Source organism: Manis javanica, chromosome 10 (genome assembly GCF_040802235.1).
Source record: "Manis javanica isolate MJ-LG chromosome 10, MJ_LKY, whole genome shotgun sequence".
Classification (NCBI taxonomy): Eukaryota; Metazoa; Chordata; class Mammalia; order Pholidota; family Manidae; genus Manis; species Manis javanica.
In genome coordinates, this window is record NC_133165.1 from 52,382,339 (window position 1) to 52,409,418 (window position 27,080).

Here is a 27,080-nt window from a genome sequence, read left to right on the forward strand (position 1 = left end):
CAAATGTTTCTTCAGCTAGAAAACATGGATCAGGAAAAAGTAAAAGCACCAGCTGGTGGCGATCATTGCCAGGGTCCCCTCGAGGTGCTACTTTCCTGCCCACTGTGTGTGAGGCCTCTGGCTGTCATGCTGAGCTGCACCACACCCAGGACACAGCAACTGAAACCTCCCCAGGAAATCAGAGGGAAACCAGGAGAGGTGGTAGGGTGACAGCCAGGGCAGGGGAACACAGCCGGTTGTCACCTGGTGTCACACAGGGGTCCCATCCCAGCTGACCACTTAACTGCTCCCTGTCAGTGCCTTTAGGACCAGACCTGGACATCATAGGGTGGGATGCTTTTCCCCAGGGAAACCGGCTTGAGCTTCATTCCTCGGAAATTGCCACAGGTTTTTCCCTGTTCACAAAAGAAAGAGAGCTGGGCTGGCCAAGCTGAGCAGAAAGCAGCAGGAGTCATACACGCATCCTCGCCCACAGATCCATCTGATGCAGCTTAATGAGCCCTCCTGGGGGAGCTAGAATCCTGGGCTTCTAGACTCTTGGCACCGACCCAACCGTGCTCAGCAGACATTCACTGCAGGGGCGTGGCTGGGCCTGTGGGAGCTGCTGGGGCTGCAGAGGCCAGTGGGAGGGGCTGAAAAAGTAGCAAAGGAGTGAGCCTGGCACTGTGGGTATGTACTGTAGGGGATAGAGTGCCCACCGCATGCCAGGCATGTGTCCATTTGCCACAGGAAGGTCATGAGTCCTTTAACAAACATGGAAGATGTTGCACAGATGAATAGATGTGAAAGTGCTTTGAGAAATAAAACACCAATTGAGCATAAAATAAAGGAGGCATTTGTCAGTGAAAAATTTAATGCAAATGGACTGGTACGCAGTGTATAATTCTCATCCCACTGTCCTCCTGGTCTAGCCATTCAGAGACAGTCCTCAAGTCTTAACATCTTTCAGGCCTGGAAGCAGACCAATAAACTAATCATTTATCTTTTACAAAAAAGTATCAGGCAAGCATTTTGCTACAGCTCCTGCGATGGCAGTCATCCATTGTCAGCTACAAAGATAACAGGAAGGCTGGAGAAAGTGGCTCTGCTCAGCATCCAAACTGGGTTGAGCATGGGTTGGAAGTCCACACTACCACTGATCAAGGTTTCATGGTTCAAGGCATGCATGATACTCTGTGTGCCCTGCCACATGGCTGTTCAGTGACACCTTTAGGATCACAATCTGTGTGTGTGTGTGTGTGTGTGTGTGTGTGTGTGTGTGTGTGTGTACAGAAAGTATCTGCTCCCTGCTCCCCTCCTGCTAGTGTCCCACAATCCAACCTGTGTGCTGTCCTCATGAACAGCCAGAATCCATCTTCCGAGGCCAGGTCCTAGTGGCCCCCTGTGGCTGCTGCCATGGGAAGGGACAATGAAGTGGGCAGGACTTGGGGTGATGGCCTCCATGTTGCTGGAGAGAACCTTCTTTCCCACATGGCCCTGGGTGCCTTTGACTGAGATCCCACATGGCCCAGGGTGCCCTTGACTGAGATCACAGGGACTGTGGAACTATGTCCTTAGACTCCTTTTAAAGTTTTTGTCTGAGTGTGAATGGTTTTTAAGCCAATTGATCTGAGGAAGATCAGCCTAGAACCCTGGAGCCTCCCATTGTCTTCAAGCCATGCTCTGAGCACAGTGGGCCTCTGGCAACCCATGGCATGGTACAGCTTATCTGCTGGGCCTGGGCTGAGCATGTCCTGATTGGCCCAGAAGGAACCATCTACCTACTGTTTCTGTCTGTCCATAGGCCTCGTGGAGCAGAAGGCCTGTCTGTCTTTTCCATTGCTCTTGTTCCTCAGGCAGCAGGGCCTCCCCACCGGTACAGCAGTGCTCCAGGGCAGGGAACCTGAGGGTGAGGGCAGGCCAGGGGGCAGCAGAGCCTCAGGTCAGGCCTTGCATGCCCTTCCTCAGACCCGGGGTATTATGGGCTCACAGCCTTATCATATGGACAATCTCTCCTTCTGCTTTCCTTTCTGGCTCACTTTCTGGGCAATTTACTGGTGGTCAAGAGCAAGTGGAAGCCATTCCCTTCTTGGCAGCGCCTGTTAGCCTGTTAGCTTCTCTGGTAGGGGGTGGGTGGTTGTGGTGATGCTAATGGGTTAAATCAGGGAGAATCAGATTAAATTTGGAAGTGGTTATAATTGGAGGGTAAAGATGTGTTGATCAGATCTTGTCTTAGGGAGGCATTCTATGTGGCCAAGAGGGATATTTATATAAACCATAAGAGGGGTGAGGGATAAGACCCCCAGGACAGGCCTTCCATGGACAAAGGGGTTCATACTAAAGGGCTTTTGTTCATATTTTGTATTCTGTATTTCTGAGTGAAGAATGCAAGTTAAAGATTGGAGATCAGTTGCTCAGGTCATCAAGGATGACTGGGCTGAGTATAGGGAAAAAGAGGAGGAGGGTCACATGTTACAGGCCTGAGAGAAAGAATTTCAGAGAGAACAGAAAAGTCTGTAAACATTTGTAGCAAAGTCCTGCATACTTGGTAGCTGTGTGATGAAAATTCTCTCCTCCATTTTTTCCATGAAATTTTCCATAAATAATGTTCTCATACATAAAAGCAAACACAAAATAATGATGGATTCCCTGAAGGAAATGGGGAGAAGTGACTGAGGTCTGAGTACCAGCTGGCATAGGGCTGAGCTGGGCCAGTTCTGTAGGGGGCAGGAGGCAGCAGACCCCTGGTTCCCCTGTCCACCTCCATCACCCTCGCCTGTTATATGCAGGGTCAGGGCTGATGGGCAGGAGGACTGGTTTTATTGAGGGCATCTTTCTACTTTTTCTGGAACTTTTCCAAATTAAGTAAAGTGGACAAAGTCTCTGACAGAGTCATTAGCTATGCTCTGGTTGGATTTTTACTGGATGAGGAATACTGCAAAACATGCTGTGTTTAGAGCTTTGAACTGTAGATGGAAATCCACTGAGAATGAAGCTTCATGAACAAAATCAAGTTGTTACTTAAGTTAGTTTGGAATGGTAGTCATTGAAATCCTTGACATTTTAATTGTTCAGTGTAACACATGTTAGCTCTGACTTTTGAAGTAGCCATTTCAATCTCAGAGTCTCTAAAAGATAAACAAATGCCCATATGTTGCAAAGAACAGATTTCAGTTTAGCTAAAAATTAACCTGCAAACACAGGGAAATGCAAAATAAAACTATAGTGAGATAACACTTGGCATGTATCATGTTACAAATATTAAAAACTCTGACAATAACCCATATAGCCAAGGTTGTAGAACAATGGGCATTCTCCTGCCCTGCCAGTGCATGCATAAATTGGTTCGATTCTTTGGAAAATAGGGTGGCAGGATGCACTGGCAATGTGACTTTGTCTTTCCTTTCACAGAAAAACACTACAGTAATGCATGCTTATATCCTTACTTTTGCAAGAATTCGTGCAGCTATAGCCTGAAATGAAAATTACCCAAGAGTACCTTAATGGTAGAATTGATAAAACACATGGTATTTTCATAAAATGGGATATATTGTATAGCAGCAAAAATGAACCACAACAATATGTAGCAAAACAGACACACACACCTTGGAAACACAATGTTGAAAAATGGCCAGATATTACAGAATAATGTATGGTTGCGCACATAAAGTTCAAGAGCAAATAAAACAGAATTGTTTGTTTAGGGATATTTCCTTAGGAAATAAACTATAAGGGAAAATGAGGAATATCATGAAAGCCAAGATAGCAGATTCCTTTAGGGGAAGGTAGAGGCATGAAGAGGTCCCTGGGGCGCTGGAAGTGTCCTATTTTTATGACTTGGGTGAGTGGTAACACAGGGATTTTATTTTTAACAATTCATCAATCTGTAAATTTATGTCTTACATATTTTTCTCCATGTTCTTTCACAATAAAATTGTTAAAAAATTAAACCCTCGATGATGCAAGGCTCATTGAGTGTTTCTTTCAGATCTCTGAGTCCTGCTTTAATAAACTAATTAGAGTAGTTTATAATTATCACCACCAACACACACTTGCCCCCCACCCCTACCCCCCATCCGCAACACACACTACCCTAAAAGGAACAGCTGAAAACAGTCAGACCACGGTGCATCAGATTCCTTAAAATCCTACCCAAAGATTGTCATTAGCAGCCACACCCACTTCTATACCTGGTGAAATTCTGCTTCAGAATCGATCGAAATACAGCTGGCGCAGCAAGGATTTGGGTGATGGGGTATTTGACCAATGTCTACAAAGTGAGGAGAGAAGGCATTTTATTTTTATAGTTACGATGAAAAATATTGCCCACTTGTTGGCATATTAATTCTGATGTCCCCTTTTGGAGAGCCCAGTTATTCATTTGTTAGTTCTTTCAATGCACCTATATTGAGCCTGGATTTTGTACACGGTGTGTGTCAGGTACTGAGGAAGGAGAGTAAGATAAAGCCCCAACTCTTAGGAGAGTAGGTACTGATGGAGGAGATAAAATAGGAATCAGGTGATAAGGCAGAAACGGTAGCTGTCTTAAGAGAAATCTGAAAGAAGTTCTGTGAGAACATAGCAGAGGAAATAATTCTCCTGAATGGGTGATCCAGGGGCTTTACTAGAACAGGTGGCATTTAGTTGGGGTATTTAACAAAAGGATACAGGTCTGCAGGCAGAGGAATGGAGATGGCTCTTGAAGACAGAAGGAACAGCGGGGGCAAAGTCATAGAAATTTTAAGCCAAATAATATGATTTATTGTAAATTTAGGAATCTGGGGGTTAGTAGGAGCCAGATTATTTAGGGTCTCAAATGGCCGGTGTTCTCTGAGTTTCCAACCTGGGGAGGTGATGCCAGGAGAGCAAAGAACACCAAAGAGAAGAGACTGTGGGCCTGGGGTCGGCCTGCCTGAATCCCAACCCTGCTGCTTAGCTTCTCTGCAACTTTGTTTCCTCATCTGTAAAACGGGAATGTCCCTATCTCCCACGTAACACTGGGCATTTAGGGGTCTGCCTCCTCTCTCACTCCCACCCTTTCCGAGCCTAGTCACCTTCTAACCTCTGGCTTGGACTTCTACAGTATCTCACATTCTTATCCTCTTAAAAATTTGGGCATGCAGCATGGGGTTGGTGACTGGTGACGGACTTAAGCTGAGCCACTCAGCTTCCTGCCAGTGCGGCCTGGTCATCTGGAGGGAGGGACGGCACCCCTGGAAGGCTGCCGTTGCCAAGCTGGCCTGCCAACGAGGAGGGAGCAGGTCTAGAGAGGAAAGCAGAGAGGCCACCGGGGGTCGGCCTCGCGAGACTCCTGGTGCCCTTCCCGTTCCTGCTGCAGACCCTGGTCAGGCTCAGCCTCTCCTCCTCTCCTCTAGCACCATGACAGGCTGGACCAGAGTCCTCCCTCCCTTATTCTCACGGAGAACACCGAGCTGCGTGGGGTGGTGTCCGGGGGTCGTAGGCAGCGGAGCGCTGTTCATACGGAAGAGACAGCAGCCGTCCCAGGTCTTGCCCGAGCCTGGTGCTGAGTCACCGACTATTGTTTCTGGCTATTGTTGTATAAGTTGTAATTCGTGACTCATCTTGGTGATTTTTCAGAGGAGGTGCAGCTTTTGGAGGCGTGCAGAGCAGGGAGTGGGAGGTTCTGCAGCCCCTCCGGGCAGAGAGGAAGTGGAGGGAAAGGGCTGTGGATCTGAATAGTATTTAGCACTCCTGGTTTTAGTCAGTATCTCCCATCTTTGATAAAAGGAACTGAACTAGAGCATTAAACATTTTATTATTAAAAATTCACAGAAGTACTAAGTGGAAAATAAGTCAAAATAATAATTTGGGACACCCCACACAGTAGGAGGGAGTTAGACCTGGTGGTGGAGGGAAAGGTGGATTCAGTGTTGTTTTTTTCAAGTTTAAGCCTCAGGGACTGGCAGTGAACTCTGATCTGGGGATGGAGCGGGATACGGGAAGTGCACTGAGGTGCCTGATCGCAGGGACTGGAGACCAAGGGCAGATACACAAGAGGGAATCAGAGAAGAGCACCGCCAAGGTCCAGCTTTGAGAGCCACCTGAGCTGATGTACTTGCTGGTGAAATGGAAGAGAAGGGGAATGCTTAGGAGGGGAGAGGAGAGGTCAGGGCAGGCCCTTGGAGGGGTGCTCAGGGGTAGGCTGGGTGAAGAGGAAGAGGCCACAGCAAGCAGAGAACATTCTAAGGAGAAGTTTGACATTAAGGGAGGAAAGACAGACAGTGTTGGCCCAGGGGTACAGGGTGAAGGGCAGGCATTTTCAGGATGGGGACCTTTGAATATGTCTTTGGTCTGAGGGAGTAGAGCTCATGCAAAGTAAGAGGCTGAAAATACAGGAGAGAAGGTTTACTGGATTAAGAATTAATAGCGTGGAGCTCCAAACAGAAAGGCAGGGACAACAGCAGTTGTGGGGAGAGGGCTGGACTTTGACAGGTGGAAGGGCAGGTCTGCCTCTGAGATGGAAAGCAAGGGTGTCAGTGGAGAAGACACAAGGAGAATTTTCAGGGGAAGGAGTCCATGCAGGTGACTTCATTGATCATCACGATGTAGCCGTTTAGCAGCAACCTCTGCCCCTTATTGAGTGTTTGCCATGTGCCAGCCCCAGAGATAAGCACTCTGCACACTATCAAATCAATATTACCAATGGTTTTCTGGTAGTAACTATTAAAACTCCCATTTTACAGATAAGCAAACTGAGGTCCAGAGTGGCAAATAAGCCAGTAATAAATGTCAAATGTGGATAAGAAAGTAGATTCATCATATTCCAAGGGCTCTGTTTTTATTTAAACACTTATTAAATTGAATAACAACACACATGCAGGCACACACGCACGTGCACACACGTGCTCCTGCACACACACACGCCAGCTTCCTGGCCCTGGCAGAGCCAGGATCAAGGATCCAGAAGACCTGAGCTAGTTCTGGTTGCTTTCATTTCTCAAAATCTATATTTCAGGTCCCAAGTCCCCAGAGTCTGAGCCATAGATCTGGAGAAGGGCTTGGAATATACATTTTCTTCAAGGTTACATCTTGATATGATTCTGACACAACAACTGATTCAGTGCTTCACATTTTGAGAAACCCAGAACTAGGGTTTTATTATGCTAATGGGTTCTTGGCTAAATAAAATATTTCTCAGCAGGGTCCAGCTTTTGAATTACTGCGGGAGTTTGTTGATATTGGCAACTTACAGTCTTCTTACCTCTACAATGACCTTGGGGTCAAACTGGGGCAGACGATGGATGAAGACTGTAGCCCCTGCTGTCCATGGTTCAAACAGGCACCCCAAGATAGCCAGAATCCAGCCCGGGTCTGCCATGCACCACATGGTATCAGACGTCTTCAGCTGCAGCAATTTCCTGCTAACTCCAAAACACAGTGGCCTCAGTTATGTCAGCACGGGAGGAAGTGATCAGGGCTGGGGACTCTGGCTTTCCTGTCCCTCTTAGTTCATTGGGTGTATGTGGGGCTCTAGATCCATCCCTTCCCCAGGTTTCAAAAGTACGCGAAGTCATATTTCCTGGTCATGTTCGACTCTAACTGGCTCAATTCTAACGATCCTTAAGGCTGGGGATATTGGACAAAGTCTGTTGCTCTTGTTCTGGATTTGAATGTGTTACTGAGATAGTCCAGGGTGATGCTGGCAGCTATTTTGGGATAATAAAGGGTGAGCCTTTCTGAGAAGAGCACCAAAATAGAGCAGAAAGAAAGCTGACAGATGGAGAGATAAAAGCCCAACCCAGAGGCTTTCCAGCTCTGTCTGTAGCCGAACCCTGGAGCGCCCTGCTTCATGATCCTTTCCTCACTCTTTGGCTCACAGAGGTTTTGACATTTGTGATGGGAAGAGAGAGAGAGAGGCAGGCCTAATTAATACCCCATCTTGGCAATGGACTGCAAACAATTAGCCAAAAGCAATAATTGGAAGAGGGAGTGGAGGAGGCTTCTCATTTCTCTCCCTAATGCTCTTCTGAGGGACCTCTGAGCACTATAACGTCTTGAGAAAACACACCTGTCCATTAGCCAACAGTGGCTTTGAGGAGGTTTTATGTTAGAAGAGAGGGGCTTTGATAAGCCATCCACACTCCCTCATCCCATTTCTCCTAGGACTGTGGCTCACCCTCAGGAGGTTACCAGTCAGGAGGACCTCTCTTCTGACCCTCAGACCCAAGAGCCCACTGAGCATCTCCTCTGGGGTGTCTCTCAGGCACCTCAAACCCAGCAGATCCTGATCTCCCCTGCCTCCCTTGGACGAATTCTTTCTGCCCCATTGTTCTCTATATTTCAGTGATGGTTCACCACTGCCCACAAACCTATCCAAGCCTGAAATCTGGGAATCAACCTGGACTCCTTTTCTTATCTCCCACCTGTGGCAGCAGATCCTGTCCATTTTATTTCCTAAAATCTCAAATGTGTTATATGAGATAACCACTATTTGGGTTTCTCCAAGACCCTCTAACTGGTATTTCTAACTTTATTTTAATGTCTTCCAACCCATTTCTCATCTTGCAGCCACAGTGATTTTTTTAAAAAATGCAAATCTAACCAGGTGTCTCCCTTGCTAAAACTTTTCAATACATCCTTACTGTTTTCATAATAAACTCCAAACTTTACATCAAGGCCCACATGACCCTCCATGATCTGGGCCCTGCTCACTTTCCCAATTCCTCCAGTCCACCCCTTACATGACATTCTGACCATCTGCTATACTCAAGTCTCTGTAGTTGTATGAAAGATACTTTTTATACTTTCGTGTCTTTGCTTTATTCAGACTGCACAGAAAGCCCTTCCCTTATTCCCCCACCTTCCTCCAGGGTTTTGCTACTCAATCCCACCTTAGCACAGATGCCCACTGTTCACAAGAAGCCTTCCCTGCCCCACACCAATCTGGTTAATAAATTAGAAAATACATAGAATTTGGTCTGGTCTGAATATTACTAGTCGAGGGAGGGGCAGAGGGTAGAAGAGGTTTGGCTTAAAATTGATTAAATGATTAACCCATGGCCACAGCTTCAGCCTCTGTGTTTGTTCTAGGTTAGGGGCCATGGCTTGTTTCCAGCTATCATTTTCGCTAACAGAGCATGATTGAGAACTGCAAGCTTGCTTTATCCACACTGGGTGAGAGGAGAGGACCTGTCACCTCATTTGACGTTGTTACAACCTTCTGTCTTTCCCCACTGAACCCTGGGACTACAGGCAGAAACAATGGCTTGCCTTTGGGTGGTCTGCTTGAAAGCCTGCTGCCCACCCTCCCACCCATGCACTTCCTTTGTCTTTCAGAGGCATCAGTCTGGTGAACCCTTAGGATTCCGGGCATTCACCCCTCAGACTCTAGGCAGTCTGAGCCAAGGAGAGCAGACGGGAGAAAAGGATGGAGCCAATTCTACTTAGGGCTGCTTCCCAGCAGACAAATGCGCGCACACACACACACACACACACACACACACACACAGCATCGGATCTGTGCCCCGCCTCGGCATCAGTGCTGTTTCCTACCATGATGGGAAGGAGGAGTGGAAGGCGAGTCCATGGTTGTGTTTTGCCATCTTGGGGAGGCCTGTGGTCCCACTGGTGAAGAAGATGGCCATTGGGTCTAGGACTTTTGACTTAATACAGATGTGATCTGGGGATGCTGATCTGCGAAGGAGAGAAGTCATGCTTCCCACCCTCGGGGAGAGCAAAGGAACTGATATGAGGCTTGGAGTCAGACGTGGATGACGTGGATACGTAGACTGACATTTCATTTGAAAAATGTAGAAAAGGCAATGGATTATTTTTAAATCTTAACAAACATTGAAATAGCACTTACTGTGTTTCACACAATGCTCTAAATTTTTTACAAGTACAAACTTGTTCAATCTTCAGAGCAACCATAAGAGGTGAGTACCGCTCTTATGTGCATTTTGTAGATGAGGAAACTGAGACCCACAGAGATTAGGTTACTTGCTTGAAGACATGTAGTCAGCAAATGGCAGAGCCAGGATTCAAACTCAGTCGGATCCACACACTGTGCTCTCAATCACACTGTTAAGCTTGTTTTTCATATGTAACTAGCTCCTTGCAGGAATTTAACCTCATAACCTTTGTAATGAGGGGAGAGGGACAGTAACAGTGAAAGAAACATATACAGATGTGCATGTGCTCTGGCTTGAGCTTGAGGTGGTGGGGAGAATCTTACTTACCTCAGTCTGCCTTGATTTTGGGAGTTTCTCCTAGATTGAGAGTTGCTTGGACCCACTGTGATTGTAAATGCAAGCTTCCTATGTGATCAGTCAGAGAAACTGCAAATAGTTCTAGTGCTGGAGCAAACACGAGCTTGCTGAGAAATGACACCATCCCAGCTCTGGACAGTTTAAGTGAGTTTTAAGAGTAGGCTTTATTTAAGCTAATTTCGCTTCATTTTCTGATTTTAGAATCCAGGAAGATGTGCCTTCAGTGTAAATATTTGCCCTTTGGGGTTGATATAGAGCTTAAAAAATTGACAGGTTACTTCAAGAAAACAAGCCCAGCATGGTTTGTGTGTAATATGAGAAATGCCAGAAGGCTTGCAGAATTCTTGAGCTGGAGGGGTCTTTCCAAATTCAACACTTTCCTAACTTTGCCTGCAAGGTATTCCTAAAGGCACCCAAACCTTAGGAGATGGAAAGTGTTTGCTCTCCAAGCTGGCTGCCAGTCACAGCCTTGAGACTTTTTCTTGCAATCTCAAGTTTTACCTTAAAAATTCATTTTAATCTTGTATCCAACTTCTTCATATATTTAGTTTTTATAAATACAGTATTTCAGAGCATAGGAAAAAAATCTCTTGAATGCAAAATGAGCAACTTTTCCCTGAACATATCTCCTCAGGCAAGGAAAACAAAATCAAAAGTGAACAAGTGGGACTACATCAAATTAAAAAGCTTCTGTACAGCAAAAGACACCATCAGCAAAACAAAAAGACACTCTACAGTATGGGCGCATGTATCTGTCAACGATTTATCCAACAAGGAATTAACATAAAAAACATATAAAGAACTCAAATGCCTCAACACCAAAAAAACAAATAACCCTGTTAAAAAATAGGCAGAGGACCTGAACGGACATTTCTCCAAAGAAGAAATATGGATGGCCAATAGGCACAGGAAAAGATGCTCCACATCACTAATTATCAGGGAAATGCAAATTAAAACCACAATGAGATCTCACCTCACATTAGATAGAATGGCCACTTTCCAAAAGACAAGGAACAAATGCTGGCAAGGATGTGGAGAGAAGGGAGCCCTCCCACATTGTGCTGGGAATGTAAATTGGTTCAGTTGCTGTGGAAAGCAATATGGAGGTTCCTCAAAAAACTAAAAATAGAAATACCATTTAATCTAGTCATTCCACTCCTAGGAATTTACCCAAAGAAAACAAAATCCCTGACTCAAAAAGACATATACACCCTATGTTTATTGCTGTACTATTTACAATAGCCAAGCTATGGAAGCAACTTAAGTGTCCATCAGTAGATGAATGGATAAAGAAGAGGTGGCACATATACACAATGGAATATTATTCTGCCATAAAAAGAAAAGAAATCCTGCCATTTGCAACAACATGGGTGCATCTAGAGGGTATTATGCTCAGTGAAATAAGTCAGGTGGAGAATGACAAATACCAAATGATTTCACTTATTTGTGGAGTATAAAAACAAAGTGAAACAGAAGGAAAGAAAAAGCAGTAGACTCATAAACACTGAGAAGGGACTAGTGGTTACCAAAGGGGAAGGGTTGGGGAGTGTAGGCAGGGAGGGAGAAGGGGATTAAGGGGCACTATACTTCACAATCACAACATAGGTAGGTCACTGGGACAGCAATACAACATGGAGAAGACAATGACTCTGTAACATCTTACTACATTGACAGACAATCACCACAATGGAGGGGTGAGGGCTTGATAATATGGGTGAATAATGAAGCACTGTTTTGTCTATGTGAAACCATCATAAGACTGTATATCAATGATATCTTAATAAAAAAACAGTATTTCAGATTCCCCACCTACAGTGTAACACAATAACCCTGACTTTACACATCTACTTTGCAGAGGGGTGATTGCACTTTAGTGACAGAGTCATGAAAGTTCAATTTCCTTATTTTACAGATCAACCAATTGCAGCCAAGAGAAGGGAAGGTACTAGCCCAGGGTCACACAGCAAATCAGTGAAGATCAGAGAAGAGGTTCCTGGGTCAGACCTGGTGAGCTTCAGTACTTGTCCACCAGCATCTGGGAGTGAATGGCCTTCTGCCATTTCTCAGAGGGCACATTCATCAGGCCATATACTCACTTAACCAGTGATCGGAAGTCCAGCCAACCTTCACGGCTGTGGTCAGACACCAGGAGCTTCGTTTTCAGAGCAGGACACTCGGAAGCCACCGAGTCCACCTCAGGGGCAAGGGTATCCGTAGTCACAATGCCCTTGGCTTTGGACATCTGTAGACGGTAGAGAATGTCCCTGGCAGTCAGCTGGGTGGTTCCTGGCATAAAGGTGATCCCTGAGGATGAGAAAGTGGCCTGTCTTTCACAACCAGGGGCTTCAGGCCTGGCTTATGTGCATAGAAATCCTCCAACCTGTTGCTGTGCAAATTATGCTCTTAAGACCAGTAGCACCATCAGCACCACCAAGGACAGGGTCCCACGCCCCCACCCAGTCCTACTGCAGGGGAATCTGCATTTTAGTAAGATCTCTGAGTGAGTCCAACACATGTTAAGATTTGAAATGCGTGCCCTAAACTTCCTACTCTAGATGGATCTAGCCAGCAGACAGGTGGATCCTACTTTACACACCTTTGCATGGGGTTTGGGAATACAGGTGTGCAAGGACGGTGCCCCTGACATCAGGAACACCTGCGTTCTTGCCACATTTTTCTCCCCAATTCCTTCTCTGTCAGTCCCTGTGTCATCTTGAATATCATCATCTCTCCTTCATTCTTCATATCCAAGTTCAGCCATTGTCCTCTGAACTGTCCTCCCTCCCCTTCCATTTTCCATGACCAACAATTAGTTCAAGCCTTCATGGCCCTGATTTGATTCTAATGTCTCCACTGATGCCCTGTCCTGAACCCTCCCATTACCCATCTTCCACATTATCACTGGCTCATATTCCACAGAGCAATGACTTTTCCCCTCCACACTTCTTCCCTTCACTAACGTCTGTACCCTCTCTCCAGAAATGCACCACAAACCTGACATTGGCAGGCACTGCCCATCCTTCACCTTCCTCTCCCACAACTCTATTCTCTATTTCAAAATGGCCTTTCTTGATAAAGGTTACTCCTGACGCTGAGTCTTTGCATATGTTGTGCCCACGTTTGGAATTTTTGCTTCTACTCGTCTTTGATTCTGCTTATCCCAGAGGGCTCAGACCACGTCTTGGACTTCCATGGGCTGTGTCTTAGCTCTACAGATGACACAGCATCTCTATACTCCCTCTGCTGTTGCCATTAATCCTTGACTCCAGGTGACCTTGATAGATCATGATACATTAATCAATGACTTTATCTGCAAGAGAATATGAACAAGAGCATGATAGATTGTTGTAAAAGCATGCATGATAGAACTGAAGTAATTCAAAATAGAATCCATGACTGCCATACGGATTCCAAATTGTATAGATTAGTAGAAAGGCAATTAAAAGGGGAAGGAAAATCTCTAAAGAATGTTGGTTAATGAATGTAGAAGGAATGATATAAATAGAAAATCCTCATATAAAGCCACCATAAAATATTCAATTCAGTCAACAATCACCAGTGGATTCTCAAACCAGAGGTGAAAGACAGCTGGGAAACAGGATACCATACACCATCTCCTAAGAATTACACCACAGATCACTTACTAATTACAAAGGGAAATGGTGCCTTTTTGCAAAGGTAGATAGATACCACCTCTCTAAAGTGATAAAACAACTTCCTGTAACCCCCTGATGTTGCTCTGAGAAAGACACAATATTGCCCTTCTTGGACTCCTGCTAAAAACATTTAACCTCAATCCAATCATGAAGAAAGTCAGAAATGTAAATTTGTAGGGACCTCCTGCCAAAGAACTGGCTTAGACACTTGAGAAACGTCACTGTCATGAAGAAAAGGCTAGAGAGACATCCTGGACTAAAGGAGGTTGAGGACACACGGCAACTTAACCCGATCCATGAGCCTCAGCTGGATTTGGGTTTAAATAAAAAATTGCCAGGAAGGAGATTATTGAGACAATTGAGGAATCTGGACTCTGGCTGTATATCAGGCAGCTACCGTGTGTCAATGTCAGCTCCCTGTGTGACAGCACTGGTGCAGCCACATGAAGGCATGTCTTGGATCCTGGCAGATGCGAGGTGGAGGTGCAGTGTTTCCAGTGTCCATCCGGTGCTTATGGGTGTCACTGTGTCTGCAGCTGATTCTTAAATGACTCAACAGGGGCACGGGGCTCAAATATGGGAAAATGTTAACACTTGATGAATCTTAAGAGAAAGTAGGAATTCTGAGACTGTGGAAGGGAAAGTCTGTGTGCGTATGAAGGAGAGAACTATGACATTCTGTTTGACAGTGTGAGTGGGAGGGATGGTGTGAGAAGGAGTAAAAGAATATTTGAGGGAGACTGAGAAACAGAAGGACTATGAAGAAATAAGATGGTCAGAGAAGAGAAAGTAGCTAATATTCCAGGACCAGCTGGCCCCAAGCCAGCCATGAGGTCTCCTGGCATCTCTGAGATACTGACCTGTTCGCATGCAGCCCATGGTCACCAGCCACCACTCAGGCACTCGGGGCAGAATCAAAGCCAGACGGTCTCCCGGCTGCAGGCCACAGGTCTGCGTGAAGACGTTGGCCGCTCGGCAGGATAAGTCAGTCACCTCTCTGAAACTCCACTTCACTTCATCCCCTTCGTCATTCACCCACCAGAGGGCTGGGCTGGGACCTCTCTTGCCCTCCTGGCCAAGACCATACACTGTGAGTTACTTCCTGCTTCAGAGGAAAAGGGTACTGACTTGGCCAGTCCATTACCATAGTCAAGTTCCAGTATGAGTGTAGCTCAAGCACTGAGATACCATTTTGAAGCATTTATAGATGCAAGAGAAGATGGGGGTGGGATGTGATCCGGTTAACTTCTCTATGGTAGCCACCTGCTCTGAAAACTATTCACGTCATGAAAAACAATGAATAGCCCTTATGTCACTTATTGAAGACTTAACATTTAATTTCCCCATGTGTCTGTCTTAGTTCCATTTGAACAGTAGGGTAATCTCTGCCCCCTGTTTTCTCATCTATGAAATGGGTACAGTAGTACTACCCAGAAGGTAGTAAAGTTTAAATTAGTTATTTTGAAAGGTAAAGTGTGTATGATGGTACCTGGCACACACTAGGTGCTCAATAAAATTACTATTATCATTATAGCAAAATAGCAGAGGCTAATTTAATTCCTGAATATCTGGGGGAACTTGTTTTAAATTAAGGTGCCTGTAGAGGTGAAATCATCAAGAAGGCAGATGAGGAAGCTCCAGGCCCTCATTCCCTCACAGAAACATCAAGTAACCAGATGACAATAGCTCTGTATTTTCTGCGGCAACCGACAAATGCCCAAATAATAAAAAGCCATACCCAGAGTGGTGGGACACTTTCTGTTGTTCTGATCCCCTCACACTCTCTCTGGTGTGGTGCAGTGTGGCTGGGAGGAAGCCACCCATTCCCAGTCCCTGCCTTGCAGCAGAGGGGAAAGAGTGTGACTTGTCTGCAATGTTCTGGCTTGTCTGGAGGCTGCCTGGAGGACAGGTTTCTGTCCCATTCGACTTGAGGTTCAGATAGGAATGGTGACACGGCTTGAATATTAGGTTGGAGGTTTCTGAAAGCAGTGGCAGATGCCACAGTGTGTGGGAACTGTAGACCTGTGGCTAGAAGGTAGTGGGGTTATGTATTTTAAGTGATGGAGGAAAACACCCCTAGCAACCAAAACTTATATGTTTGGCAAAACTGTCCTTCAAAATGAGGGAGAAATTAGGACATTCTCAGACAAAAACTGAGGGAGTTCATTACCACTAGACTCACTCTATAAGGAATCTAAAAGTATTCCAAGTTGAAATAAAAGGGCATTGTAGAGTAACTAAAATATAAAAATATAAAGTGATTTGATAAAGATAAATACATAGACAAATATGAAAACATATGTTAATTTTGTTCCATAATTCTTTTTATTCCTTCACAATATTTAAAAGACAAAAGCATAAAACATTATAAATCTATGTTAATGGGTGTATGATATATAAAGAGTAATTTGTGACATCGATAACAACATGGGGAGGTGAGATGGACCTGCAAAAGAGTAGGGTTTTTGCATGTGAATACATTTAAATTGTTATGAGGTTATAAGCGGGGAATAGAGGGAACTCTCTCAGCATGACAGAGGCCTCTGTGGACTACCCGCAGAGCGAAGGAACGCGGCAGGGTGACTGCTTTTGCTACTGCTACTCTACAATATTCTGAAAGATCCAGACAGATCAGTTAGGCAGGAAGGAATCAAATCTGAATCGGAGCGGGAAAAGTAAAGTTATCTGTTTGCAGAATGACATGATCTTACATGTAGCAAGCCTAAAGGAATCCACAAAAAATTGTCGGACCTCGTAAGTGAAGACAGCAAAGTTGCAGGACACGAAACGAACACCCAACCTGAACTCCTACACGACCGCAGCGAGCAGCCCCAAGGGAATGCTTTAGAAAGACCGTTCACAGCAGCAAAAGAATCAAGTGTTTGGGGAAAAAACCAGCTACAGAGGCGGAAGAGTTGTGGGCTGAAAACTACAAAACATTGCTCAAACAAATGAAAGCCGTAGGTGGCCCGGAGAAACCAGGAGCATGCGCACGGCCTGGGCACACACTCATAGCTCTGGGGCGCACCCCCACACGGGGTCACTGTGTGCCGTGTGACTGTCATCTGTTTTTAAAAACCATGCTATGTGAAAGAAGCTGGGCTCGAAAGACCACATATTATATGACACTAATAACATGAAAGGCCCCAAAAAGGCAAAGCTAGAGAGCCAGGCATAGGGGAGAGGCTGTCTGGGGCTGGGGTGGGACCCAAGAGTGACTGCGAACAGGGCATGGAGGCCTTTGTGGGGTGACGGTTGCACAACTCCATACATTTACTGAAGACTGACCTGACTGTGGTAACAGCCAATTAGCCAGCACATCCTAGAGTATAAGAAGGCAAAGACTCTGTAGGGCCGAGGTATATTAATAGGAAGAAAATAATCACCACGCCCTTTATTCATTTGGGATTACAGGCAACTGTGAACAGAAAAAATTATTTGAAAAAACAATTTTTTATTTGAAGCCTCATGTTCTATTTAAACTTTAAAAAATTTAGCTCTGTAATATACTAAGATTTTCTAACTGTGAACTTGTCTTCTACAGATGCAAAAACTTGTGTAATCTGTTAGTCAAAGTGATCAAACTGGACATAACACCGCACATAGTCCAGCACACATACAGACAGGAGACCAGGCTGGGGTATGATTCCAACTGGAAAGGAATGGGGTACCTTTTTTGGATCCTGGATTTAGAGGACAAAAGTCCATCTGAGATTTGGGAAAGAGGGCCTCAGTTCTTTGGGACTGACAAACTATAGTCTCCACAGTTTTATATGGCGTAGGTAGCTGCTGTGAGCCACACTGCAGGTCCTAAGTAAAGCCAGGTAAGACTGAGGAATGTTACCAGGAGTGTTAACAGTGAAGTGCCAGTGAGTGGGGATCCAACTAACTTTAGGGTCCTGACCCACAGATAAGGCAAATAGCAACTTGTTTTCCAATTTCTTTAAAGAAAGATACATACTGAATCTTAAAAAAAAAATTGTTATTAGGTTAAAACAGATTATTATAACTTTTGGATGTTATATGTAATCTCCATGGTGACCATAAAGAAATTATCAGCAGAATACTCACAAAAGGAATTGCAAAGGGAATTAAAACTATCACTACAAAAACCCAACTAAACACAAAGGAAAGAAGTAAGAGAGGAAAGAAGGGACCAAAAAACTATGACATCAAGGAAACAATTAACAGTATGGCAACAGAAAGTCCTCCTTTATCAGTAATTGCTTTAAATGTAAGTGGACTAAATTTCCCAAAGGACATAGGTTGGAAGAATGGATTAAAAAAAAACAGGATCCAACTATATACTGTCTACAAAAGTTGTTAATTCTATATGATGAAAGATGGTAAAACCAATCAAATATACTTTCAGAAATGTTTTTTGCAATAAAAATCCCACAGTACAACTTTAAAAAGCAAAATCATATTTGCATTATAAATGAAATTTATATAGTAGTATCTATTTACTTATTCTGTATATATTTACTGAGTTCTCATTATTTCTTAGAAACTATTCTTTAAACAAAAGGATACAATGGTGAATATGACCTACATAAACACACATATATAAATGGTTTTAAATACTTGTGGCCAATTTTCATTTTCTTGTTTAAATCAACTTTCTCATGTTCCTCATGTTTTTAATAATGAGCATGCTTTTAAAAAAAAGACTATTTTTTAAGAATCTTCAAAGCAAAACATGTCCATAGTAAAATTTCATGGAATGCATAATATGAGCAGAAAAATTTCTACAACATTCTTATCACATTTTCACTCACTGAAGTTCAACACCTGATAATTGTTTGGTGTGTATTCTTTAGCAGTTTATGATCCTGCCATCTTTGCACCATATGATTGGAACAAAAGAGTGTATCTTACCTGAGATAAGACTAATATATGTAGACACATACTTAAATATTCATTTCTATGAAAAAATTCTTGCCCAACAGATTAAAGAATATTAGCAAGTATGAATGATTAGTTATGCACTGCTCATATAAAGGATAGCAGAGTAAGTAATATTCCTGTAGGAGTTTTAAAATGATGCAGAAGCTAGTATATCAAGGTAGAAAACAATTATGACTCAGAAAATTCAGAGTGTAACTTATAATTCAGACAACATAGCTCTTACAGTGTTTAAAGATATTGCTTAAGCAGGAATGGATTTCTGTACTAATGGTTAATCTGATGTGATGTTGAGATAGGGCTGTTTTCAAGAGGAGAAAAACAACTTTGAAACAATTTAAAGTTTCAACTCTTATGCAGAGGTTAAGCTAAGGGAGATTGAGAAATAGATTTAAATAAAATGCTTAACAACTAACTCAGCAATAAAAAGGAATGAACAATCAATATACAAAGCAACATGGTTGAACCTCAAAAACATTATGCTGAATAAAAGAAACCAGACACAAAAAGGTGCATCCTATAGAATTCCATTTTTACGAAACCCTTGGGAAGAGAAATATAATCTCTTGTGACAACAGATCAGTGGTTGCCCAGGGCCCAGAGTGGGAGTAGATGGGGACTGACTGGCAAAGGATAAAAGGAAACATCTGAGGTGATAAAAGTGTTCTAAAATTCAAACTTTACACTTAAGATGTGTGCATTTTTTTCTATGTAAATCACCAATGTAGTTGATTTAAATAAACAAAAACCTACACAGCTATTCTTTGCTAATCTCCAACTAAAACACTTTGAAGAAGGATAATTGAGAAGGTAGATTGATTACTTAGGTGATTCATGAATGAGATGATTCTTTCTGAAATTAAAACACCTATGAGTTTATTGCCTAGAGAAAGAGCTTGCTGCAGCATTAATTACAAGGAAATACAAGTTGAAATTGAATGATCTCTGTAAACTAATGGTAGAATGTGATAGACTAATAGAGTTTAAATCCTTATTAGCATAGGTAGAACACTACCCAACAATAGCATAATTCGATTATTTTCCATTGTATTTGGTAAGTTTCCCAACCGCAAGACAATTCAAACTTTTAAAATAGAGTATGTTTTCTGATCACAATGAAATTAAACTGGAAATCATTAACAAGACAATGAGAAACCCACCCCAACTATCTGGAAACTAACAAATACACTTCTCTATAATCTAAGGGCGAGAGAAGAATCAAAACGGCAATTTGAAAATATTTTAGACAGAATGATAATAAAATATGACATATCAAAATGTGTGTAAGGGGGCGGAGCCAGGATGGCGGCGTGAGTAGAGCAGCGGAACTCTCCTCCCAAAACCACATAGAATTATGAAAATATAAAAAAGACAACTCTTCCTAAAATAGAGACCAGAGGACACAGGACAACATCCAGACCACATCCACACCTGTGAGAACCCAGCGCCTCGCGAAGGGGGGCTCCACCATTTTGGAGGAGCATCCCCAGGCAGGCCATGCCCACAGCAACAGTGGAGATAAACTCCATAGCAACCGGGCAGGTAGCAGAAGCCCTGTCTGCGCACAGATGACAAGCATAAGCCACTAGAGGTCGCTATTCTCCCAGGAGAGGAAGGCCACAAACCAACAAGAAGGGAAGCTCTTCCAGCTGTCACTTGTACCAGCTCTGCAAACTATCTCTATCACCATGAAAAGGCAAAACTACAGGCAGACAAAGATCACAGAGACAACACCTGAGAAGGAGACAGACCTAACCAGTCCTCCTGAAAAAGAATTCAAAATAAAAATCATGAACATGCTGACAGAGATGCAGAGAAAAATGCAAGAGCAATGGGATGAAGTCCAGAGGGAGATCACAGATGTCAGGAAGGAGATTACAGAAGTGAAACAATCCCTGGAAGGATTTATAAGCAGAATGGATAAGATGCAAGAGGCCATTGAAGGAATAGAAACCAGAGAACAGGAACATATACAAGCTGACATAGAGAGAGATAAAAGGATCTCCAGAAACAAAACAACACTAAGAGAACTATGTGACCAATCCAAAAGGAATAATATTTGTATTATAGGGGTACCAGAAGAAGAAGAAGGAGGAAAAGGGATAGAAAGTCTCTTTGAAGAAATAATTGCTGAAAACTTCCCCAAACTAGGGGAGGAAATAATCGAACAGACCACGGAAATACACAGCCCCCAACAGATAGGATCCAAGGAGAACAACACCAAGACACATAATAATTAAAATGGCAAGGATCAAGGACAAGGAAAGAGTTTTAAAGGCAGCTAGAGAGCAAAAGGTCACCTATAAAGGAAAACCCATCAGGCTAACATCAGACTTCTCGACAGAAACCCTACAGGCCAGAAGAGAATGGCATGATATATTTAATGCAATGAAACAGAAGGGCCTTGAACCAAGGATACTGTATCCAGCACGACTATCATTTAAATATGATGGTGGGATTAAACAATTCCCAGACATGCAAAAGCTGAGGGAATTTGCTTCCCACAAACCACCTCTACAGGGCATCCTACAGGGACTGCTCTAGATGGGAGCACTCCTAAAAAGAGCACAGAACAAAACATACAACATATGAAGAATGGAGGAGGAGGAATAAGAAGGGAGAGAAGAAGAGAATCTCCAGACAGTGTATATAACAGCTCAATAAGCGAGCTAAGTTAGGCAGTAAGATACTAAAGAAGCTAACCTTGAACCTTTGGTAACCACGAATGTAAAGCCTGCAATGGCAATAAGTACATATCTCTCAATAGTCACCCTAAATGTAAATGGACTTAATGCACCAATCAAAAGACACAGAGTAATAGAATGGATAAAAAAGCAAGACCCATCTATATGCTGCTTACAGGAAACTCACCTCAAACCCAAAGACAAGCACAGACTAAAAGTCAAAGGATGGAAAAACATATTTCAGGCAAACAACAGTGAGAAGAAAGCAGGGGTTGCAGTACTAATAGCAGACAAAATAGACTTCGAAACAAAGAAAGTAACAAGAGATAAAGAAGGACACTACATAATGATAAAGGGCTCAGTCCAACAAGAGGATATAACCATTATAAATATGTATGCACCCAACACAGGAGCACCAGCATTTGTGAAACAAATACTAACAGAACTAAAGAGGGAAATAGACGGCAATGCATTCATCTTAGGAGACTTCAACACACCACTCACCCCAAAGGATAGATCCACCGGGCAGAAAATAAGTAAGGACACACAGGCACTGAACAACACACTAGAACAGATGGACCTAACAGACATCTATAGAACTCTACATCCCAAAGCAACAGGATATACATTCTTCTCAAGTGCACATGGAACATTCTCCAGAATAGACCACATACTAGGCCACAAAAAGAGCCTCAGTAAATTCCAAAAGATTGAAATCCTACCAACCAACTTTTCACACCACAAATGCATAAAACTAGAAATAAACTGTACGAAGAAAGCAAAAAGGCTGACAAACATACAGAGGCTTAACAACATGCTCCTAAATAATCAATGAATCAATGACAAATCAAAATGGAGATCCAGCAATATATGGAAACAAACGACAACAACAACACAAAGCCCCAACTACTGTGGGACACAGCAAAAGCAGTCTTAAGAGGAAAGTATATAGGAATCCAGGCATATTTAAAAAAGGAAGAACAATCTCAAATGACAGGTCTAATGTCACAATTATCAAAATTGAAAAAAGAAGAATAAATGAGGCCTAAGGTCAGCAGAAGGAGGGACATAATAAAGATCAGAGAAGAAACAAAACAAAATTGAGAAGAATAGAACAACAGCAAAAATCAACAAAACCAAGAGCTGGTTCTTTGAGAAAATAAACAAAATAGATAAGCCTCTAGCCAAACTTATTAAGAGAAAAAGAGAATCAACACAAATCAACATAATCAGAAATGAGAATGGAAAAATCACGACAGACCCCATAGAAATACAAAGAATTATTAAAGACTACTATGAAAACCTATATGCCAACAAGCTGGAAAACCTAGGAGAAATGGACAACTTCCTAGAAAAATACAGCCTCCCAAGACTGACCAAGGAAGAAACACAAAAGTTAAACAAACCAATTACGAGCAAAGAAATTGAAACGGTAATCAAAAAACTACCCAAGAACGAAACCCCGGGGCCGGACGGATTTACCTCGGAATTTTATCAGACACACAGAGAAGACATAATACCCATTCTCCTTAAAGTGTTCCAAAAAATAGAAGAGGAGGGAATGCTCCCAAACTCATTCTATGAAGCCAACATCACCCTAATACCAAAACCAGGCAAAGACCCCACCAAAAAAGAAAACTACAGACCAATATCCCTGATGAAAGTAGATGCAAAAATACTCAACAAAATATTAGGAAACTGAATTCAAAAATACATCAAAAGGATTGTACACCATGACCAAGTGGGATTCATCCCAGGGATGCAAGGATGGTACAACATTCGAAAATCCATCAACATCAACCACCACATCAACAAAAAGAAAGACAAAAACCACATGATCATCTCCATAGATGCTGAAAAAGCACTTGACAAAATTCAACATCCATTCATGAGAAAAACTCTCAGCAAAATGGGAATAGAGGGCAAGTACCTCAACATAATAAAGGCTATATATGATAAACCCACAGCCAGCATTATACTGAACAGCGAGAAGCTGAAAGCATTTCCTCTGAGATCGGGAACCAGACAGGGATGCCCACTCTCCCCACTGTTATTTAACATAGTACTGGAGGTCCTAGCCACGGCAATCAGACAAAACAAAGAAATACAAGGAATCTAGATTGGTAAAGAAGTTAAACTGTCACTATTTGCAGATGATATGATACTGTACATAAAAAACCCTAAAGACTCCACTCCAAAACTACTAGAACTGATATCGGAATACATCAAAGTTGCAGGATACAAAATTAACACACAGAAATCTGTAGCTTTCCTATACACTAACAATGAACCAATAGAAAGAGAAATCAGGAAAACAATTTCATTCACAATTGCTTCAAAAAGAATAAAATACCGAGGAATAAATCTAACCAAAGAAGTGAAAGACTAATACTCTGAAAACTACAAGTCACTCTTAAGAGAAACTAAAGGGGACACTAATAAATGGAAACTCATCCCATGCTCATGGCTAGGAAGAATTAATATTGTCAAAATGGCCATCCTGCCTAAAGCAATATACAGATTTGATGCAATCCCTATCAAATTACCAGCAACGTTGTTCAATGAATTGGAACAAATAATTCAAAAATTCATATGGAAACACCAAAGACCCCGAATAGCCAAAGCAATCCTGAGAAAGAAGAAAAAAGTAGGGGGGATCTCACTCCACGACTTCAAGCTCTACTACAAAGCCATAGTAATCAAGACTATTTGGTACTGGCACAAGAACAGAGCCAGAAACCAGTGGAACAGATTAGAGACTCCAGAAATTAACCCAAACATATATGGTCAATTAATATTTGATAAAGGAGCCATGGACATACAATGGGGAAATGACAGTCTCTTCAACAGATGATGCTGGCAAAACTGGACAGCTACATGTAGGAGAATGAAACTGGACCTTTGTGTAACCCCATATACAAAGGTAAACTCAAAATGCATCAAAGACCTGTATGTAAGTCATGAAGCCATTAAACTCTTGGAAAAAAACATAGGCAAAAACCTCTTAGACATAAACATGAGTGACCTCTTCTTGAAAATATCTCCCTGGGCAAGGAAAACAACCGCAAAAATGAACAAGTGGGACTACATTAAGCTGAAAAGCTTCTGTACAGTGAAAGACACCATCAATAGAACAAAAAGGAACCCTACAGTATGGGAGAATATATATGAAAATGACAGATCCGATAAAGGCTTGACGTCCAGAATATATAAAGAGCACACACACCTCAACAAACAAAAAACAAATAACCCAATTAAAAAATGGGCAGAGGAACTGAACAGGCAGTTCTCCAGAAAAGAAATACAGATGGCCTACAGACACATGAAAAGATGCTCCACATCGCTAATTATCAGAGAAATGCAAATTAAAACTACAATGAGGTATCACCTCACACCAGTAAGGATAGCTGCCATCCAAAAGACAAACAACAACAAATGTTGGCGAGGCTGTGGAGAAAGGGGAACCCTCCTACACTGCTGGTGGGAATGTAAATTAGTTCAACCATTGTGGAAAGCAGTATGGAGGTTCATCAAAATGCTCAAAACAGACCTACCATTTTACCCAGGAATTCCACTCCTAGGAATTTACCCTAAGAACACAGCAATCAAGTTTGAGAAAGACAGATGCACCCCTATGTTTATCGCAGCACTATTTACAATAGCCAAGAATTGGAAGCAACCTAAATGTCCATCGGTAGATGAATGGATAAAGAAGATGTGGTACATATACACAATGGAATACTACTCAGCCATAGGAAGTGGAAAAATCCTACCATTTGCAGCAACATGGATGGAGCTGGAGAGTATTATGCTCAGTGAAATAAGCCAAGCAGAGAAAGAGAAATACCAAATGATTTCACTCATCTGAGGAGTATAAGAACAAAAGAAAAACTGAAGGAACAAAACAGCAGCGGAATTACAGAACCCAAAAATGGACTACCAGGTACCAAAGGGAAAGGAACTGGGGTGGATGGGTGGGCAGGGGGGGATAAGGGAGGGAAAGAAGAAGGGGGGTATTAAGATTAGCATGCATCGGTGGGGGAGGGAGAAAGGGGAGGGAGGGCTGTACAACACAGAGAGGACAAGTAGTGATTCTACATTTTGCTATGCTGATGGACAGTGACCGTAATGTGGTTTTTAAGGGGGACCTGATATAGGGGAGAGCATAGTAAACATAGTATTCTTCATGTAAGTGTAGATTATAGATTAAAAAAAAAAAGAAAGAAAGAAAGAAACAAAAGGGGGATTATTCCTTGATAGGATAAAACTATTGGTAAATCAAAGATTAACGCATGCTTTAAATATCCTTAATGTTGATCACTTAAAGGGTGTGAGATGATCAGCTATGGAGGTACTCTTTTCTGATAATATTCCTTTCTCTTAATAAAAAAAAAAAAGCAGTTCCTGTGTGCTGACCTCCAATGAGTTCTACACAGTGGTATAGAGGGCATGTCAAAGTGTGGGCAAAGGGTCTGTTTGTTTCTATGCAGAAGATCAAGGCCTAGCTTGGCTACCCAGAAAATGAACTAAGATATGATATGAGGAGGAGCTTCCGGCATCAGCACTCTCTGGAGGACTCGTGCCAGGGGATGATCATCAAAAAGCCTCCACAGGGATCTGGGCGATGCTGCGGTCGTGGCTGCGTCCACCCCACCGTTTCCTGGACTTGCCATTGGAATGAGGAGGGAGATGTCTAGGCTGGCATGTGCATACAGTGAGACAACGAATTTGACCGGATCTGTACTGTTGGAACTCAACCAGGAGTTGGGAGGGGTGCAAGTTGTAGCGCTCCAAAATCCTACGACTATAGACTATCTACGGTTAAAAGAACATATGGGATGTGAACAGATCCCAGGAATGGGTTGCTTTAATTTGTCTGACTTCTCTCAGACTGTTCAAGTACAGTTGGACAATATCCATCATATCATAGACAAATTTTCACAAATGCCTAGGGTGCCTAAATGGTTTTCTTGGCTTCACTGGAGATGGCTGGTAATTATAGATTTGCTTTGTTTATGTCACCGTATTCCTATTATGTTAATATGTGTGTGCAAGTTAGTAGTTTAAAACCTATACATACTTAAGGTACTCTATAAGAAGATATGTCAAAGAAATAATCAATCCTCCCATGTTTTCTTCCATATGCTACCTCTATAGCTTTTCTTCTTCCTTCCTAATTACAACCCTTAAATAGAACTCGTGCCTCATATCGAATTTACCGAGTATCATAATTCCTCCAGGTGGTAAAGATACCTCGAGACAAGTGCTGGGCATAGAAGCCACAGGGCATAAATCTGCAAAGAAGTAAAAAGCTAACCTTTTCAAACAATAAGGCTTCTCTCTCACTTAACAACTTAACATTTCCCTGTATGGCCCCGGAAGATGACTGGTTAGCCAGAGATGGGTAAGATTCCTCAAGGGAGGAACAACCTAAGACAGGCACAGTCGCAGGGGGGCCATCAGGTGAGAAACTGGGGAACAACAGTGGTGAAGCCTAGAACCTCACCCCACCATGTGTTGAGAGAAAGCTTCTGCTTCCATGGATGTTTTATTGCCCTTGTCTAGCTCGGATTAGCACATAGTCTACAGGCACACACCTGGTCATCTACAATTGCTCTCTTACAACA

General features: G+C 42.8%; 1 protein-coding gene across 9 annotated transcripts in view; it reads right to left on the minus strand.

The window, feature by feature from the left end:
* LOC108386958 (acyl-coenzyme A synthetase ACSM1, mitochondrial-like) overlaps positions 1 to 27,080 on the minus strand; it is a 72,300-nt gene that overhangs the window by 37,307 nt on the left and 7,913 nt on the right. For 8 of the 9 annotated variants that reach the window (XM_073215488.1, XM_036992459.2, XM_073215487.1 and 5 more), the window contains exons 3-9: positions 14,725 to 14,935; positions 12,305 to 12,512; positions 9,493 to 9,633; positions 7,202 to 7,361; positions 4,170 to 4,249; positions 1,765 to 1,882; positions 315 to 395 (exon numbers count right to left, since the gene is read on the minus strand). In XM_073215488.1, coding sequence (XP_073071589.1) covers positions 315 to 395; positions 1,765 to 1,882; positions 4,170 to 4,249; positions 7,202 to 7,361; positions 9,493 to 9,633; positions 12,305 to 12,512; positions 14,725 to 14,935 — 999 coding nt within the window. The remainder of the gene's footprint in view (positions 1 to 314; positions 396 to 1,764; positions 1,883 to 4,169; positions 4,250 to 7,201; positions 7,362 to 9,492; positions 9,634 to 12,304; positions 12,513 to 14,724; positions 14,936 to 27,080) is intronic. The other variant, XM_036992463.2, reaches the window with a different exon arrangement.